The sequence below is a fragment of the Neopelma chrysocephalum genome, unplaced genomic scaffold, assembly GCF_003984885.1.
Source record: "Neopelma chrysocephalum unplaced genomic scaffold, ASM398488v2 Primary Assembly neopelma1_132, whole genome shotgun sequence".
Lineage (NCBI taxonomy): Eukaryota > Metazoa > Chordata > Aves > Passeriformes > Pipridae > Neopelma > Neopelma chrysocephalum.
The window spans coordinates 551,903-572,536 of NW_020897794.1; the positions used below are offsets into that span (position 1 = coordinate 551,903).

Below are 20,634 nucleotides of genomic sequence, written 5' to 3' on the forward strand. Positions count from 1 at the left end.
TGTGGGCATTTATTTAGAGGTGCTGCTTTGGATGTTGCTGTGGGAAAGGTGTGGGATCTGCTCTTGTGGGGAGAGCCCTCCCTGGGCCTGCAGAGCTCCTTCCCAGGAGGGATTCTTTGGGAGGAGGTGAAATCCATGGGCAGGTCGTTGGAGGTGAATTAAGAAGCACTTTGTTCCAAACTGAGCATCAAACTGTTGGTTATTGCACCAAACTAAGTTTGTGAAGGCACAAACTGGTGAGTTTGTTGCTTTTTGCTTCGTCCTAAGCTCCAACAGCAATTTTCTTCCCGGGGCAGTGCTGCAAGTCAGGCAGGGTCCTGTTTTGGTTTGGTGCCTTTTCCAACATTTCCACTCCTCTCCTGCCCCTCTGTCCATCAGGATGTCTGGGAATTGCTCAGTGTTAGGCCTTGCCTTAGGCCAAGGAGGTGGTGCTCTAAAATCTACCTTATTTTTAGTTGTTCTGCTGCCAGACTTGACACCCAGTTCCTTAAAGTGCTGTTGTTGGGCCACTAAAACTTTATAAAAGGAAGAACTTTTTATGACTTTTGTATTATCTCCAATCCTATTGTATTTTATTACTGCTGTATTATCCCACTGTGTTGTCCATAGAATATTTTAATAAGAATTCTCCAGGAAAGAGATGTCTGTGTGGTGTTGGTGGTTGGTTTATTTCAGATCCCTGAGGACTGTATTTTCCAGTGACTCTTAATGTGTTCTGCCTCAGTAACTCTTGGAGGATAATCACAGACTGAACAGAAATCCATGAAGGTCCTTGAAAATTATGAAACTATAGAATGTGTAGCCAAATTTTCTGTGAATGCTACTCAGAGCAGGTCTAACTCAGGCCAGTTCCAGCTTATCTGTGCTAAATATTGAGTCAGGTAACTGCTGAAACACAAGAAATGTCGGTGAATAATCGTGGATCTGTCAGATTTGGGCCAGGGGGGAAGGCAGAGTTTTCCTTCTGCTTGAAGCAAGGTGGAATTTTTGTGTGCAGGGTGGGAGAAAGGGAAGTGCCACAGCATCAGCGTGGTCAGGGAGTGAGAGGCTTGGAGGGATGAGTGGCTGCTGATAAATCCATTTATTGGGTTTGGTTTTGTGCACAGTGAGAAAAAAGAGCAAAAAGAAAGCACGAAACCGGTGCTGTTGTTCAGAAATGTGAAATGCTGGCTAATGGTGAGGCAAAACTGGGAGGTGTATCAATTCCACAGGTTTTGCCTCTGGAGAGCTCATGAAATAGTAGTTTTTGAAGGCAGTTTTCCTTCCTCATTGTGCATCTCAAAGGTGGTACTGGTTGGAGGACTCCAAGCCCATCAAAGCAATGAAAACCCACTTTAATCCACAAGAAGGTTGGTTTTAGTGTGTGTGCCAGTGATGACTAATGTTGTGTGATGGGCAGAGGATAAATCTTGTTAATGACCTCTTGTGCCTTGATTGAATTTGAAAAATAGCTACATTTGTTTTATTTAAATCAAGGCAAATATATCTGGTGTCTGATCATTAACATCCTCCAGTACAGATGTAATAAATCTGACAGAGGGATGATGGAGAACTTGTGCAAATATATAATCATCTATTTGAGGTTGTCCATCTCAGCGTGGTGACAAATCCATGGACTCAGCCCCTGAGCCCATGGAAAACCGATTTTTATTACTCCAGATTATAAAATTAACTTCTTAAATCCCAGATGCGTTTTTAGGCAAAATGATCAGGGAACCATTTTAGTGCTTTATTCTCCTCTCTCTGTATTCCAAGAAGGAAGTTGTTCTGCTTTATTTTCTATCATAACTGAAAAGGAGTACTTGAATATTATAGGGAGGTGAGAGTTCTTCAGAATGTGTTGTTTTTTAGGGGGATAAACCTGTGTCTTTCTGTTTGTGGAGCTCTGAGTTTCAGAGGCATGTGATGAAAATGCCCAGATCTCTCTTGGCCTTTTTTTCCAGCTCTCAGGATGAATAGGAGCCACTGTGGAGACAGTCTAGATTATACAGCCAGGCTTGTTATGCCAGCCAGTATTTGATGGCTTTAGGGCTCTGTCATATGATGAAAGCAGGTATGAATGCACAGCTTCACACTTCCTGTTTATAAAGCTGCAGAGCTGCAAGGAGCTGCTCAAATTCACAGGGCAGTAATTATTTCACAACTCTGGCATTCAGCTGTGATGCTTGTTTTGGGAGGGCACCTCAGCAGGCTCTGCTGGGCATGGACTTGGGGAGTGACTTGGGGACTTAAACTGCCACAAACTGATGAAAAGAGGCTGCTTTTTGGAGAATCACAGAATGGTTTGGGTGGGAAGATCACGTAATTCCAACCCCCTGCCATGGGCAGGGACACCTTCCACTATCCCAGGTTGCTCCAACCTGGCCTTGGACACTTCCAGGGATGGGGCAGCCACAGCTTCTCTGGGCAACCTGTGCCAGGGCCTCCCCATCCTCCCAGGGAAGAATTATTTCCTAATATCTAATCTAAACCTACTCTGGCAATGTAAAACCGTTCCTCCTTGTCCTGCCACTCCAGGCCCTTGGAAATAGTCCCTCTCCATCTTTCCTGTAGCTCCTTCAGGTCCTGGAAGGCCACAGTTGGGTCACTCCAGAGCCTTCTCTTCTCCAGGCTGAACAATCCCAACTCTCCCAGCCTTTCCTCCCAGCAGAGCTGCTCCAGCCCTCTGATCCTCTTGGTGCCTGCTCTGGACTGTCTCCAGCAGCTCCATGTCCTCCCTGTGCTGTTCTGCAGGAGCTGAGGGGGCAGAGGGGCACAATCCCCCCAAACCAGGGCATGGAGGGTTTGCAGGGCTGGGGCAGGTCCAACCTCTGCCCCACCAGCACCCCCAAATCCTTCTCCCCAGGAGAAGGATCCTGGATCTCTTGATCCCCTTGATCTCTTGGAAGAGAGGGGGTTTTATCTGTAATTCTTCATCTGCCAAGTTTCAGGGACCACTTTCTCTTCCTTTACTTCATGTCCCAAGTTTAGAGAAGTGTCCTCGGGGGTTTTCAGCCTCTCACTCAGAACTACCCAAGTTCTTTCCTGCTGGAAATGAGGAACATTTGTGTGGTGATCTTAAGTCAACTGACACTGAGGTTCCTTCCCTGAGATGCCTTCTGTGAGCTTTGGAGGTTCTTTATGAAATGCCAGTTGAAAACTTGGGAATTAGAGGGAAATGTTGCTTTCTGCTCTGGCTTCTGGGAGTGCTGTGGTTCTGTGGGAGCTGATTTTATACCTTTTAGCAGGTTTTTAGTAATTCTTAGGTGGTTCCCAAGCCCAGCTGTTCCAAGCATGGCAGAACCTTGGTGAGTGCTCAGATGCTGGATGTGCACCCAGTGATGCAAAGTCTGAGAAAAGAGCATTTGTGAGTGTAGGCATTTCATAAATAAAAAGAAGTTGAACATCTCAAAGGAAAAAAAACCCTCAAAACTTGAAATATGATTCAGTAAATGTTGGGAATCCTCTGGTTTCTCCCCTCTCAGGTGAATCATGTCTGTAAATACTCGCAGTCTCCCAGTATTAGCTGCAGTTTTGTCCTGTCAGCATGTTGCAGAGATTCCAATCAAAGTGGTCAGGAAAGCTGCCAAAGGAGTGTGAACAGATCCCATCCCAGCCATGGGGCTGGAGGTTAAAGGATAAGCTGAACAAATCCTCATTTTGAGTGTGGAACATCTTAGTGTAAGTGAAAAGACCACTATCAGCCTATTCTATACTTGATATATTTTCTTATCTTGATATAGACTAAAACTCAGTGCTGACAACATTCAGTTGTTTTATAGATTATGTGCCTGTATTTCTCACAGCTCTCATAGACCCACTGAGCTTGTTGGGCTTTATTTCTTATATTTTAATCAATGAGATCAGTTATTTTCATGGACACCTCTTTCTAGTCACTTTGGTTTTTCCTCCTGTAACACCAGGCCTTTTTTTTATTTTTTTTTTTAAATTTTTTAAATTTTTTTTTAAATATACAAGCCCAGGGAAAGTTGTTGAACTTTCATCCTTGGAGGTTTTCAAGCTCTGCCTGGACAAAGCTGGTTTGAGTTCAGCCTTGACCCAATTTCAAGCACAAGGTTGAACCGAGTGACCTCCTGAGATACTTCCCAACCTGAGAGATTATCCTATGGAATATTTCTGTTCCTGTTGAATTTGGTAAAGCCTTGTTTTGATGAAGTCCTAAATCTACCTGACAGTGTCCTGCAGAGAGGAAAAAAACCCAAACAGACAAAAATAGAAACTGGGGAGTCTTTCAGGATGAGATGAAGCATCTCTAATGAAATGTGAAAGAAAGAAAATAAGAGGGGGCTACTTTGAATCCTGTTTACTTGACTCAACAGTCTGAGGCTTTCTGGCTCCTGGCACCACGGGAGGAATGAATAAAACAACCCTCACCCTTTGCTCTGCTCTGCACTGTCTCCTTTCATAAAATAAGTAAAGCATTCAGCTTTTTAGTGCTCGAAAAAAATGAAATCAGATTCAAAAAAACGAATTCAAAATTCATTTGTGGGAATGGAAGGGAACGTGGCACCAGCAATGATGTGGGGAGGGGAGGCAGGAGGTGTCTGGAAATCCAGGTTATTGTAGAACTCCTGCTTTGAGGTGGGGCTGGCTGGGATTCCTCTGCATTTAAAAAATCAGGTGTTACCAACATCTGTCCTCTTAAAAATGACACCATCTTCTGCAAAGGGAGTGTATTTTTGGGTGGGTTGTGAATTCCTACATTCACGTGAATAACTTGCTCTCTGGGGAGTCCTTGAGCTCTTATGACTTATTAATTATTATTATTAAAATAATCCTACTCTTTTTTGGTCCAAGAAGAAATTCCAAATACAGTGAGCACACAGAAAACCAAGGGAGGAGGGGTGGAGTAAGTGATGTGTTTTCAAATACTGGAATTGTTTCTGTCCACTGACTTCAGTTCTTTCAAAGACTGATGCAAACCAGAACTACCCAGTTGGTTTTTAGGGCTCTTAAAGGCCTCCTTTAAAGCCTTTCTTTGCCTCGTGATTTCTTAGTTTGAGTTTCTGTGCAGGAAAGAAAGTTCTGGAGGTTAATTCTAATTAAGGCTTTCAATTTTTAAGTCTTTTAAAAACAAGTTATTTCTTAATTTGTTCTATTGCTTGAAGCAGGTGCTTTTTCTTTATGTTACACTTAGTCTGAATTATTGTGAATGTCCATGTGATATTTGCAGTATTGAAGAACTACAAAAAGCATCTTTAACATTTAATTTTCATATGAAAAGGTCGTTTACATAATGAGACAATGAAGCCTTTGGGCAAAGATGAATGTAGAAGAAAAACCCATTAAGGTAGATTCTGCCTGAGAGTTTGAAAGGGTCTAATTCACCAAACTTTGAATGCTGGATTATTGCTGGCACTTACTGGAATAAAAATCCCCTGCTCACCTAAAGAGTGGCAAAAATCCTAATGCACGTTTTCTTTTGTGATTTCTTCAGGGACACCTTTCCTTTGGGTCTGTGGAGCTTTAATATTTCCACCTGAGCTGGGTAATAATACCTGGCATTTCTTTTTTACCTGATGAATTCTAAACCCCTCTGAGAAGTGTTGGGTTTTTTTTATGGGCTTGTCTTCAGCTGTTGTAGCCCCTATAGGTGAGGATGTGTTTGGAAAGTGCATAATTTTAAATACTGTTTTATTAAACTGGTGTGAAAGCTCCTGGATTTGTGATTTTTGATGGGTGTAACCTGGGTTCAGATTGTGGTTTAACACAAAGTGTGTCTGCATAAAAATCTGCTTAAAAACTACTGCAGTTTATAATCTGTGTAGACCATTAAGTCATTCATTATAATGGCAATTAAAAAAAATCCCCTTAATTATTTTAGTGTATTACTTTATGAGTTCTAGAAGATAGAGATGTGAGATTCTTGATTAAATAACACGTTTAACAAAATCACTTTCTGTTAAAAATACACCAACATTTGCAACGAGGCCTTTATTTGGGGTTGAGTAAAAGAGGATGTGGCTGAGCAGGGTTTGGACAAGGGATAATGAGGCAGTTTGGAAGGACCAGTGTTTATTTATTTCATTAGTTACTGTAAAAATGGTGCAAGCACTGAAATAGTGACTGGCCTGAAGTGATCCCTGTCCCAGGGAGGGTGACCTGGCACATCCAGTGACATTCCCTGAGCTCCAGGGTGTTTGAATCCTCCTTTTAACACAGAACAAGCTTCTCTCATGCCGTGGAAATGGCTTTAAATCCTCCTTTCCCTCCTCCTTTTAGCACAGAACAAACCTCTCCCATCCCATGGGGATGAACTGTGCTCACCGTGGGGTGTATTTGGGGTAAAATGAGGTGTTAATGATGGTTTTAATTCCCCAGAAATGCTCTGAGGTGGAATTCATTGCAGAACAGAGTTCCTGGGACAGGGATGCTACTGGAACCAGCTGAGGAGCAGCAGACAGACCGAACTGGGCAGGAATCACGTCTGGCTGTGTCAGACACTGCAGTTCTGACTTTTCCAGTGGTTTTAAATAGGCACTGAGACGTTCTGTACCTTAAAATGAGATTTGGCTTCCTTCTGGTCGGGTTCTCTGCAGGGCCAGGGACAGGCAGTGGGAACTGGTCTGGAGGGAGCAGCATCAGTGCAGCACAACTACAAAGGGAAAAGGGATGGATAACACTTATTTTGATGATTTTTTTAAAATGTCCAAAGCCTTTGAAAGCTGTTTCACTTGGTTTAGAGTCTGAATTAGAGCCACGAGTTATGAGAAGCAATGTCAGCAGGCCAAAATAAGAGATAATTGCATTCTGTGTAAAAATACATCCTTCATCCTTTAAAAATAAACCCTCTTACAGGCCCTTCTGAATTCTTCCTCAAGAACAGCGGTTTTATTCACATTATATGTCTCTTTTTGTTAGCTGGTCTTTCAGATGTCATGGTTTAATTTCATGTGAAGTATTTAATATAGAATGTGTGCTTCTGTTTCTTTGGGTTTTGCCTTGGTGTTCCTCATCTCAAACCCAGGGAGAAGGGCAGCAAAATCCTGGAATATTCCTGGAAACTCAAATATTCCAGCTGGAATATTTGAACAGGTAGATGCTGCTGGCTCAGTGGGATTCTACCAACAATCCCAAGGCTGATTTAGTTGGATTTTTTTTGGCAGTTAAAATCCCAGAATGGTTTGGGTTGGAAGGGACCTTTAAGATCAGCCAGTCCCTGCCATGGGACACCTTCCACTATCCCAGGTTGCTCCAAGCCCCGTCCAACCTGGCTTTGGACATTCCAGGGATGGAGCAGCCACAGCTTCTCTGGGCAACCTGTGCCAGGGCCTCACCCTCCTCACAGGGAGGAATTTCTTCCCAATATCCCATTGTATATTTAACCTAAATTTCCCCTCTTTCACTTTGAACCCATTTCTCTGTGTCCTACCACTACAGTTCCCTCTCTGGTTTCCTTATGGGCTCCCTCCAGTCACTGGAATTGTTTTAAACCATCAGTTTTACTCCATTAGTTTGCAAAATTCATTCTTTTAAAATTCTGAGACCTTGAATGAATTAAAAAAAAAAAAAAGGTGGAAGAAACACAGAGCCCTAAACAGAACAGGAAGAACCAGATTGAATAAAGTCTGTGGATGTGGAGAAAAAGAACTGAAAGTATCGGGATAGTAATTATGAGAACTTGAGTTTTGCAGATTGAATTTGTTCTAAAAATGAACTTGAATGTGGCATCGTGAGTGTATTTTGGGCTGAAGAAGCACTTCTTTTCAATCCCTCTTTCTGGCTTTTAGGTGTTACCCAGAACCAAAATCTTACTCTGCGCTGGAAATTTCCTGGTCTTGTAAAGGAGATTTTTAGCACGTTTTCCCTGGTGATGTGATACAGTTAAATCCTGGATTTGAGTGTGAAAATTGAAAGAGTGGATTTGCACTTGGCACAGGCTGAATTCAGCAGCAGTGCTTTGGGATAAATCCTGAGGAGCAGTCAGGACAGCCTGGGCTGTGTCCTGTGAGGATCTTAGTGAAGGTTCTTATCAGTGGAAAATTAATGTCAGAACTTTTTGTCTCTGCTTTCCAATCTCGCAGCAAACAACGTTCTTTTTCCTTTTCCTAAAGAACTGTGATTGATCTTTTTGCCATTAACAAATCTGATCACCTCGTTTAAAGAACACTGGTGTGAATGTCTTGTGAGAACTGATCTTGCTCTTTAAATAATGAGGAGATTGCAGTGATAGATCAGAGGAGAAAGAACCACAAGGTGCAGGAGTTCCAGTGCAGAACGTGGGCTAAAGATGTGCAGGAGCCAGTGTGTCACAGGGAGGGAGGTTAAAAAGCAGACTATAAAATGTTTGGTAAATATAGACTCCTATAAAATGTCCATAATTTATGATGTGAATGTGCTGCTGCTCCCGGAGCCTGGGATGTCCTTGAGGAGATCTTGTGGGAGAGGTTCCAGCTGCTGACACTGTTCAGGGCACTGGAGCTCTGGGGGTGTGAAGTGGCTCTAATCCCTTTTCTGTTCCCGTGGAACAATGGGCAGTGTGTTCCTGGGGAGCTCTGAAAGTGGAGTCATCCCATCCCTCTGAGCAGTGGGATGACTGGGAGCTGACTTCCCATGCAGCTGTCACAGGCTGGGTCTAAATGGGCTGCCTCATTCTTCCCACTGCAGGACCTTGGGAATAATCTACATCCAATGCTGAATATCTTTAGACATAAATTTTGTGTTATAAAACTGGTCTGGTGTCTTTCAGGATAATTCTCTATACGAACAGTCGGATGTTAATTGAGAATTCCCTTAACAGGAGATGGAAATGGTTTGGAAATAGGGATTAAACCCCTCATTCAGTTCCTGGTGCTCTCCCAAACGTGTGATGGGGTCCCAGAACTACCCCCATGGTAGTTTTGATTTTATTTCTTGGCTCTCCAGGCTGATTCTCCTTGTGAGATTCTGCTGTTGCTGTTCAGCCCCTCACAGGTTGTGCAGCAAACTCGTTGTTGTGTGTTTTCAACACTGCAACAGGAGGCAAAAATCTGTGACCTCACACTGCAATAACTCCCTTTGCACCTGAGTTTGAGGTTGTATTTGAGACAGATTTGTCCTCAGGAGTTGGGAGTGGGAAGGCTCCAAGTCCAGAGCCTTTTACTGCCACATGGATACACACATGGAGTGTGTTTGTGCCACAACACTCGACTTGCAAGTGAGTAACACTTCTCTTCTGGCTTCAGAAATGAAGATGTACTAGTGTGTAAATATTATCTGAATCTTTTATTATTATTGTCACAGTATTTAAGTGCTGTGCTTTACTAAACTTGGCTCTTTTAGCTGCCAGAGGGAAACACTGGAGTGAGTGTTTGATCCAAACTACACCAGCAACCCCAAATCAGAACTCCTTCCTTGCCTCTCATCCTCACTGAAGGTGATGGAAGCTCTGCCTTCCTGTGCACAAGTTGCAGGTTGTGTTTAACTTTCAGGCTCAGATTATATTTGTTTTATTTAAAGAACAATTCCTATTACAACTGCATTTAGTGTTTTTGGCACTGTTGGGAGGCAGGATATGAAATATTTGTTAGATTACGATTTATTTTGTAGCGAGGTCCTTATGTGGTGTTTGCATTTACATAGTTGGCGTTTGCCTTTCATTTTAACAGGCTGTTTATTTCTTGGAAATGAGTTCTATATTGTAATTTTGTGAATCTTAACAAGCATAAATGTCTACATGATTTTTTTCATGGCGGTAATAAAGTGGGAGCAGCTTTTTTGAATTGTGACAGAAGATGCTCTGCTCACCTCTGACAATCCAAACTGCCAGGAAAACTGGTGAAGGGACAGCTCAGAAGAGCAGAGTTTAACTTCTCATCTAAAGAGGACTAAATATTAATTAAAAATGCTGAAAAGATTGAAAGCTAAAATGATCTCCTGGGAAATCATGGACAAACCATGACAACTGTGCAGGAAACAGCAGTGGAGAGAAAATCAGGGAATGAAAAGGTTGGGAACTCAGGTGCAGAGGGACATCCCAGACAGGGTTGCTTTTAGGGCTTCCCACACCATTATTTTTAGTTGATATTTCTATCTTTTGGAGGGGAGTTCAGTTCTCAGGGCTGTTGCTGCAAAGATCACTTGTGCTCTGTTTAAAACCACTTCAAACTCACCCCCCTTTTCCCCTCTACCGAAGGACAGGAACCCCTGGGGGAAAAAGGTGCCATCCTGGGATGATTCAGGGCTGGGAATTCCTTCCTTCCATCCCTGAGAATGAGGGATGGAATTCTTTAATTCTTTAATTGGTAACAGGAATTACTTTTGTCCCTGATCTCACAGTCCATTGTGCTGGGATTGCCCTGGTGCAAATGGTAAAATTGCCTTTGCTGCTCTGCAGAGGTTTGGGAACGTTCAGCTTCTTTCCATGGTTGGACCAGGATTCCTTTAATTCCTGAGGATATAAAATACAACCAATAAGATTTATATGCTCAGATGGTGGGAGGATTATTACCCTGTTGTTATTATTGCTGTTAAGTTTCCTGGGAGGGCTCTCCCCAAACCCATGTGAGGAGCTTTCCTTGCAGGCACCATAATCCCAGCAGTGTGTCCTGCTGGAGATACAGAGGGATAAACCAGGCTGGGAATGCTGGCATTCCTTTGGGAATGGGAGCTGGGAGGAGGGAGCTCTTTGAAGATTAAAAGCATCCCATAAATGTGAAGTGTTGGTGTTCCAGAGAACTGGCCAATCCTTTTGTTACAACTAAATCTCCTTCCACTCCCCTGCACAGGAGATGTTAAACCTCTGATATGCTTTAAATCTGACAAACCAAGGAGAGCTTTATCCCCAGGATGAGCCCCTGCTACCAAACCCAAAGAATTGGTAGGAGGAAAAAAAAAATACAGCTGGATTGAATAATTCCATTTATTTTTTTTTAATCCAAAACTCTGGTGTTATCCTTAATCCGTAATATCCTTAAATTCCTATTATTGGTAAACAGCACAAGAAGAGTGGCAAGTCTTTAGTCTGGAGTGGTGTCATTTTTGATGCTTCCAGCTATGAAAGATTCCTTAAGAGTGGATTAATTTTTTCCTTAGGGGAGGCAGGATTTTTTTTTTTTTTTGGTCTGTGTTTTTTTGCCCAAAATATTCCCCAGTGGATTCCCTTCTGGCAGGGCTGTGTGGGTGTGGAGGTTGACTTTTTACTCATTTATCCCAATTGCAGTTTGTTGTGCCTGTTTTGGGGCTGTTCCCAAACATTCTTTACGTTCACTTGCTGATTTTACCTCTTTTTAGAAGCTTTTTTAGTAATTGCTTCAATTCTTGACAACTTCATAACTGCAGCCATTAAGTCACAATAAAGCCTAATGAAAAAAGTAATAAAATTTCCATGTATAACTAGGATGAAGATTCCTGGGGGAAATATTGAGCGAGTGATTACAGGGAAGATAATTGTCTGGTTAGAGAATTATATGCCCTGTGAGTTTGATATCGAACCTTTAAAATTGTCACTTGAAAATCAAAATATTAGAATCCTACAAACCTGAGCAGCTCAAGACAGGTGGATTTTCCTCTCTTTCTGAAGGCTGAGCAAGTTGCCTGTTTTATTCCAATTCAGGGTTTGGTTATTTTTAGTAAAGAATAAATGCAATATTATGCTGATGGTTGCAAATTATTGCTTGCTTTGTGTGCTTGAGATCTGCAGGGCTGGGGGGGGGATTTTGTCTTTTTTAGCAGGTTGGTTTTCATCAAGTGGCGTCCTTGGAAATTCGGATTTTCTCTGTGTGTTTGTAGAGCACTGTGGGCATTTTGATGCTTGTATTTCTGGGGGAAAGCACCAATCCTGCGAGAGAGAGATTCTTCAGGCAGATGAGCTCAAGGTTTCTTGACCCTTCACCTCAGCTGACCTTTTTATCCTCTGTTTTTTTTTCCTTCCTGCTTATGCAAGACTTTGTTTCCTGTTTTGATTTTCAACATTGTCGATACCTTGTGTTGTCTTCTTGCCTTGTTTTGGTGTTTTTTGCTCGTAACCTGTGAACTAGAATAAATAATTTCATATACTCAAAATATTTGAGGCTTTTTGGTGTTGTTGCTGCTGAAGGAAGGGAGGATTTGCACGTTGCTTTTGTGATTTTTGGTGTTGTTTCTGTGTCCAGTTAATTCCAGATGATGTTAATTGGTCAGTTTTTAGCAGCCAGGGCAGATTAATTCCACCTTCCCTCAGTTAAACTCTTGGGATTCTGCCCTTTTTAGTGATTAAAACAGCTTTTTAGTAGCTTGTAGTGCTTTTGCAGTATCTTAGATCATTTATCACACATCTGCCTGGTGGAGACTAGAATTTATATCCATTTTAGTGTAGAGAGAAGACACAGAGAGGTTAAGTGGCTCTTGCCTGAGTGTCTCAGGCAGTATTAAGAGTTCAAATGCTTTTACTCTTCCCCTTTGCTCTGCTTTGGAAAGCTGTGGTTTGTGTCTCATCCCAGCATTTTACATCAGTGTGTTTGCATTTTGAAGAACAGGAGGGGAAAAGCATTGCAAGGGAAGGTGTTTTTGTGGCTGCTCTGACTTTCCAAGTAACTATTAAATAGGAATTTAAGATGCATTTGTTGTGCTCGTCCCCACTGCCTGTGTCATGCAGTAATTATGTTATCTGAGCTGCAGAAAATCCACTGGGCCTGACTAACCACTCCTAACCTTTAGACAAACTCACTTCAAAATGAACATTTGTTTCTTGTGATGCTCAACACTCACGTGTGAGCTGCTGCAGCTTCAGCAGCAGTGCCTGCTCATAAAAATGTTGCTGTTGCTTCTCCTCAGTGCATCTCTAAATCTGTAATTGGAATTTCTTTGCCATTTGGGAGTGGGGAGTGACTCTGGTTCTTGCTTCAGGTGCAGGTTGGTGGTGCCAAGAAGAGAATGTCGAGCGTGGCAGTTCTTCATTCCTGGTGTCACTGGTGTTCTGCTGTTGCATCATTTACAAAAATAACATATACATGTAATTAAGGCAGATTTTAACTACTTGCTTTACAGTATTTGAATAAAACATTACTGAGGTAATTTTTGCCAATCTTAGTGTAGATTCCTCGGTCTCTGAGGAAGTTTCACAGAATTTGCACTGTGGGTACTTTGATTAGCCAGAAACTGGCTTTGATGTCACCATTTTCTTGGTTATCTTTCTCTAAAACAGGAAGTGAACAAGCAAAAATCTCAATATTAGGTGTATTTAGTCGTGTAGTCACATTTTTATGATGACTCTTAATAAATGTCACCAGCAGTCTGGTAACAGCAGAGCAGCTTTTGCTGAGACAAGGGTTTGTGGCGCAGCTTTTGTGCTCTGAAGTTGTCCAGGGCCTTTCAGGGTGACCTTTGTCTGGGAGGGACAGAGGTTGTGCTGCACCTGAACCACACACAGAGGCTTTTAGATAAAAGCCAAGGAGGTGGGGGTGGGATTAGGGCTGCAGGATGTGCAAAGAAAAAAAGTCTCTGAAGTGAATCGAGGTTCTCAGATGAACAATTGTGGCTGCAGAACTTGCCAAAGCTCCACTCCAGCCCTTGGTTTCCTCCAGCTCAGCTGAAACAGAACTGGAGGTGCCTCCAAAGATGAGCTTTAACATTCCAGGCTGGGGAAGCACAAAGATGAGTTTCTGCTGCTGGAAGAGGTACATAAATTAGGGGTTTATTTGCACTATTTGGGCTACAGTTTTTATACAGAACAGACTTTAAACTCGAGAGTGGTTGATGGGCACGTGTAAATATTGCAGCATTTGAGTACTAGGCAGTAAATGCTTCAGACAATTAACATGGGTTTCTCACACAGTTTTAAGGAGGAGGAGGAGAGTGGTGACTTCAGCTGTGTTCCCTGCCCTCCTTTTCCAAGTGGAACATCACTTCTTTTCCAAGTGGAACCTCACCTCTGGAGCCCAGACTGGGGGTATCCAACATGAGGCTTCTACAGACATGGAGCAGATTTTTTTCTGAGCCAGAATCCTGCTGTGCTCCCATTTATCACAGGGATCCCCCTGAAACTCAGGCCAGCTTTAGAGGTGTAAACTTAAGGTTTACCTTGACTTGGGCACCTGCACTTGCACAGTTGGAGCTTCAGAGAGGGTTTTAGCCCAAAAGGAAAACTCCAGGATGAGCTGGTGATAAATGTGAAGGCAGAGCAGAGGGTGGGTTCCAGCACGAGACTGTTTTGGGAATTAAAAGCCATAGTGGAATTGTACATCCATATAAACAGCCTCGAGTTTAAGTAACACACTGAAACTAAAAATACCCGGAGCAGTTGGTGAGCTGGAGGTTTGGGACAATTACTTTAAGCTGGGTGACATTTTTAGCTGAGGTTGCGTGGTTTCATTTAAACTTTATTAAACAAACTGGAGCTCCAATATTCCCTGGAGGGTTGGGAAGCAGCACTAATCTCCTGTTCAAGTGTCTCCAGCTTTCCTGGAAACCCTCCAGCTGAGGTAGCACCGAGGTCTGTGTTAGCAAAGTTAACCCAGCCTGTGGCTTCTCCTTTTGGGGAGAAGATAATTTCTTTCAGTGGTGATTTCTGGAAATGGGCAGATATATATTTTTTTAAGAATTAAGATACAGTATCTAACTACTGAAACTTGCTTTGGTTACCTTGAATGAGAACCTTCCAATAAAAAATTAACTTCTGTAATTTGGCGGTGTGAAGAATTAAATCTTTAGTTCCAACTTCATCTCTCTCCCCACAATAATTTTGAGGTGCCATTGGGAGGTGGGATGTGGAGGTGGCTTTTGCTGTGTCAGGAGATGGTTTTTGCTGCTTTGACCACCATGAACTTATTTTGGGAAGTTTGAAGTTTTCCTCTGTCAGGTTTTAGTATTTAGTAGTGTCTGTCCCTGTGTCTGATGGCAGCAGCTTGTGAATGGTTTTTGGAGGTGTTCGGAGACAAATGGCTGCTCAGAGTGTTTGGGCTGTGGAAAAAGTGAATATACTTAATGAAAGAACTTCAGGAAGCAGGGTTGTCAACTCTATTTACATCTAAAAGTAGAATTAAAAACACCTCTGTGGTCTGTGATGCTTCACGTGCAGGGCTTGTGGAACTGAGAGGAAAAAGTGGCTTTGGGGGATGTGAGTGTTCTAATTCCTGATGTTGTTGTAGTAATAGATGTATTGCTCCTAGAAATAATTCCTTTAATAATTTAAGGCTTAGTTTTATTTCCTCTCAACACCCCATCACGTTCTATCCCTGTGTTGAGTAATTGGTACTTTCGGTGTTGGGATTTTGTGTTCAAATATTTTGTCTTCCAGCCTCCCAGTAAACACTGATAATATCTTTGATTTATACTCGGCTCATTTCAGTTGTACTTCGCTGTGCCTGCATCTAAATGTCTGAACTTCTCTTCACAAAGCTTTGCAGATGATTTTAAATGGACAGCATCACTCATTTTAATGGCTCTTGGGGAAGGAATGGAAGTAATTACCTTTCCTGTTAGTCCATGACCTGTTTTGTAGTTTTTGCATGCAAACAATAATATTAAGTGGTCTCTGGCACTAATAACTTGCTTTTGAAATATAACCTGGGCTGGCAGTGTCAACTGATCATTGCTATTAAATATCCTGATAGTTTAGTTCTCTTTGAAGGTCTTGGTGACCAGCCTTGTTGCCAACCTTCTCCTCACCTTCACTGGCACTCCAGTCACTCCTACATGTCATGGTAGGTGTGTTTATATGGGATTTTCCTGTTCCCAAGCACTTCCTGAAGTCCACACTGCTGGAAGCATCAGGTTAATTAATGCTTCATTTTGCCAAATGACCACAAACTTGATTGGATGAACTGTGAGGAAATCAAAAAAATTAATATGGGGAGAAAAAAAAAAACAGAATGCAGAGTCTGTTTTTATTACAAGTATGTGTGTGTGTAAGGGTATAAAAACTGCAATAAATGGGAATATTTTCATCCAAAAACTGTTGCTAGATTTAGTCTGGGATCCAGGTTGTTTGCTTTACCTTGCCAAAAGAACAAAACCAGGAGCTTCCCATGTTCCCTGAGCAATCCCAGGCTTTTGCTCATTGAACACTTGGTGGGGAGTTGTCCCTGTTGGCTGGAAATGTTCTGTAGTTGTGCTCTGCATCAGAGGTGAGGGGAGGTGAAGCACTTCAGCTCTTTCTTCTTTGAGTGCTCATTAAAACATCACATGTAAAGGCACAGGCACAGCCAAAGCCTCTCTGGACAGATGTTGTTATGAAAAAGTGAGATTTAAACACCACACGAGCCAGGTAACAGCGTTATCCCAACATTCTTCTGCCAGGTAATTAAAGCATGTTTGGTTTAGTAAAACAAGATGTGTGATAATGGTAATCATCACTGGGCTAATTGTGGGTCACACTGGAGGTTTTATTTCTTTTCCTGGTCAGAAGTCCCCAAAATCTGTAATAAAACTTGAGCAGAAACATAACCCAATTTCTGGTGTTACACACAATTATTAAGTGAAGCCAATAGTCTGTTTTGGTGTTGACAAGGATTAAAATCAGGGAGGAACGTTTTAATGTGATTTACTTTTAAGGATTGATTTTTTTCTTTTGATGAATGAATTAAGTGAAATGTAGAAGTTTTTACTGAGGGCTGGATTAAGCCCTGGAGGGTTCTGTTTTATTTTGGCTGACAAAAAAAACCCTGACAAGCCTTTGGCCATGTCAGTGTTGATTCTGTCTGGCTCGTGATATCAGGGTTAGGAAAATGCCTTGCTATAAATACAGTGGCACAGCTCCCATGTGCAGCATCACTTGTGCAGCTCCTGGCTGAGAAAGAACTCCCCCTGCACCACGTGGGGACTTCCAGGGGGCTCCAGGCCAAGCTGTGCTATTCCTGAACCTCAGCTTTGGACAAAGGCCTTGTTTTGTTCCACGAGATACTTCCCTTCTCAAACAACTTTGTTAGAAAGTTGCCTTGTTGCCTGTAAAGTTCTTGAGGGCTTCCTGCTTTCCAGGAAGCTCCCAAAGCCAGGGATGGATGGGATGGGATGGCAGCAGGTTTGTGGACAAGCCCAGGCAGGTGGAGCTGGCAGACAGATTTTGGCTGTGCAAGGGAATCTTAGGTGAAGAATTCCATGTATTACCAGGTTTTATCCCTCTTAAATCATGCCTCATGAGCATGTAGTGGTGGGGAGGTATTTTCTTTTTTTAATACAGAAAATCAGAGTGGTTACAGGGTGAAGCTGCTTGAAAGATGCTGTTGGAGCTGCTCTTAATAACATTCCCCACTGTTGGTTGCAGATAATTTCTCTGACTCGCATGCAATGTAAAACTGATCATAAAACTGGCTCATTTTCCTTTGTGTGACAATAATGGGGCTGAATTTAGAACAAATTATAATACACCATTGAAGTCAGAAAACTTAGGCAGTGAACTGGTGTTCACACTGATGTTTAACTATAGGTCTGCTTCCCTTCTCTCTTTTCATGCAAGATTAGATTATTAGATCTCATTTTCCAGTAGTCACATTTCCCAATTATTCAGGTGAAATCATGCATTTAATTTCTTTGTGTCTTTTTATTGGAAAGGTAAATGTAATGCACACAGAATTCTGGGATTCCTTAAGCTGTTGCCTTTTCTCTAACACCTTTATTGACTGTATTTTTTCCCCCTCTCTGTTCTCACTCAACAGTTACAGACATAGAGCTGAAGAGGCTGAAAGATGCTTTCAAGAGGACTTGTGGCCTCTCCTATTATATGACCCAGCAGTGCTTCATCAGGGAAGTTCTTGGTGATGGAGTCCCTCCAAAAGTTGCTGAGGTGAGCTCTGAACCTGCTCTTTTCCCAGGAAGCCAAAGGCAGTGGATCATGTGGAGCTGTAAATGTGCACACACAAATGTGCTTGTACAGGCACAGGAACTAACTGAATTTCTTCCCATTTTTTCCTGGTTTTCCCAAGTGTTGACAAAGAGGATGATACCACTGTCTCCTGTAAACAGTTTGGGTTCTGTGGAGTGTTTCAGGCTTCCCAGGGAAACTTTCAACCTGTGTTAACACCAGGAAATTAAAAGGAGGGATATGATTTGCCCCTGGGTTAAAGCCTCTCTTCAGTATTAATTTCTGAGGGTGTTTTCTGGGTTCTTTGACTGTTGGTAGCCCATAAAAATAAACAAAAAAAAATATCAATTGCATACAATTGATTTGAAATAATTCATTACAAAATTCTCAGCATTTTGTGTTAGCTTGTACTATTGTGTCCCTTTTATGTCAATATTAAGGATTAAATTACTGATTTAGTCACAAATAGAGATTCTGGGTTTTCACCTGTCTGCTGGCCACTCTCTATTTTATTTTTTAAAAATCTGTCCTCAAAGACACAATTTTGGTGATGGTTCTGTCTTTGAACACTCATTATGGTCATACAGCAGTTCTTGGGTTTCCAGGTGGCGAAATAAAATTAATGGAAGAGTCATAATTGGTTTTTGATGGCATCTCATCAGAACTCATCTCAAAATTCCACTGCCAATGATGGTGCTTGTCAGACTCAGGCAATGCAGGGTCATGTCTGGGAGCTTGAATACTGTAAATTTGGACAAAATTTGGGTTTGATTCTGCTCCTGCTGAAAAGGGGATCTTTGTAAATGCTGGCTGCAGGATGGGGACAGGCAGACAGAGTCATTAGGCAGCTAAAGACCTTGTTCTGGGTTTTGAGCCTTTCAATCATGAAAACAGATCATTTGGAGCCTCAGGTTGCTGGGCTGGCTGCTCTGCATGTTCTGAGTAATAGTTATTCATGTCTGAGTAGTGATGGGCCTTCAGGAATCTGTGAAATTAAAAACACAGGAGTTGTGCAGCAGGGACACAGAACAGGGAACTGAAACCAGTGGAACTCTGGTCACAATTTTGCACGATTGTCACACACACAAACCATTATTTCCATGTTCAGGACAGGAGTGTTCTCCAAAGATCTCTTGGCAAATGGAGTTGGGGATGTTAATAAAATGAACTGAAGAGCTGGGCTGTGTCTGTGAGGTTTAACTGCAGGTGGGGAGAAGAAGCATGAGCAGCTTTTGGTTTTAAATGCAGGGAAATAATGGAATCACCATCTGCAGTTGTGGGCACCTTGATAGTAGAAGTGTTGTGCAGAGGAGGTGGAAGGACAGAATCATGATGATGATGATGTTTCAAGAAGGCTTTTTTTTTCCTGGTTTTCTATTTTAGGCTGAGAAGGAGAACAGCACTGAGAAAGGAGCTCCTAACTTTGGCCAGTGCAGTCATTGCAGTGACTCATGAGATGATATCTGTTCTAAATCCCCACATTAGGATTGTGGGGTGGTTTGTGCACAGCATTCAGGGCTCCTGACTGAGGAGCTGAGTGTCAGTGCAGCTCCTTCTCCAAATGTGACTCACTGGTTCCCAAGCTGCAGCCCCAGAAAGGCAAAGGAGAAGAGGGATGATGCCAGCAGGGACACACTGAGGGGGCTGCCAGAACGGGAACACACAATTCCCAAGGACTGGGAGAGCAGAGGGGTCAGAAGGATAAACTCAGGAATGATTCCAGGACATTTTATACTCTGGAGAAAGGAGCCAGGAGAACGTCTTGAGCATCTCCTGCTCCCCCAACAGCCTCTACTGGAGCTCATGGGCACAGGGCCAGGGATTGGGACCCAAAGGGAACTGCTTGGATAGGCTGAGGCTGCTTTTGAGCAGAAAAGAACCATCTCTTTATACTCTTCATGAAACATAACATTTCAGACTCAAATCTTATAAAAAAGTCTTACTTTGTACCATGTAATTGTCCTGAATTTTACATTGTGAAATGGAAATTGCTGTGATAGTCTGGGTGTGGCTATTTTAAGTAAAGCTGCAACAGTATTAAGTAATTTTGGAAAATTGCATCATGTTTTCATGGTGCACATTGCTACAATTTTCTCAAATAGCACATTAATGTGAAAAATTATGGAGCCCCTTCTCTAGACATGCACACTAATCTCTCTTACATATTGTTCTGTGGCCACTCAGTGTTTATAAACTCTTCCCAAGGAATGGTTAAGCAGCTAAACTCAAATATGGTCATAATTACATATATTAAACACAGATACACTGGGCATTCTCATAGAATTCCTTTGCTGTGTTTGTATCAGGAGCAGACAATGCACTGAAATAATACATAAATGTAATAGTTGGCATTCAGCTGATACCATAACTGAGATGTACAAAGTTCAGCAGAAGTGAGGGGATGTTTTAACTGCATATTTTAAAAAAGTCATGATTCCAGTGTGCAACATAAAGGGAAAATGCCCACATGGGCTGTGGAGCCTTGAAGGCACCTTGTGAAAGCAGAATAATTAGCCATAAAAAGTGTGGAATTCAAATCTCTGCCGTGAAGCCCATACAATCCCTGTGCCCAAATAAAGCCCAAATTTAGTTTTAATAATTCAGCCCTTCAAGCATTTGGAAAGGGATTAAACTTTAGTAATAGAAGAGGATGAGCTGAGCACCCTGTGGAAATGGCTGTGCTTGGGCAGAGCTGTCTGAGAGCAGGATGAAGGCTGCAGAATGTCTGAAGAATTTACCTTTCCCAAGAAAAAGGCTGAAACCTTTCCCAGGAGAAGCCACAGCTCTGGAAGAGCTGAAGAATTCACCTTTCCCAAGAAAAGCCACAGCTCTGGAAGGGCTCAGAATGTCTGAGGCTCTGCAGAATGTTTGCTGGAGAATTAAATCCTCCTCTGTTATTGGTCTCATTTACACTGACGTGCCTGCAGACACATTTTAAT

At 42.3% G+C, this 20,634-nt stretch overlaps 1 protein-coding gene across 4 annotated transcripts in view; it reads left to right on the plus strand.

Annotated features, from left to right (window-relative positions):
- Positions 1–20,634, plus strand: part of USP32 (ubiquitin specific peptidase 32) — a 68,356-nt gene that overhangs the window by 2,543 nt on the left and 45,179 nt on the right. For 3 of the 4 annotated variants that reach the window (XM_027698821.1, XM_027698824.1, XM_027698825.1), the window contains exon 2: positions 17,550–17,677. In XM_027698821.1, coding sequence (XP_027554622.1) covers positions 17,550–17,677 — 128 coding nt within the window. Of the gene's footprint in view, positions 1–10,709; positions 10,799–17,549; positions 17,678–20,634 lie in introns of those variants that run through there. The other variant, XM_027698822.1, reaches the window with a different exon arrangement.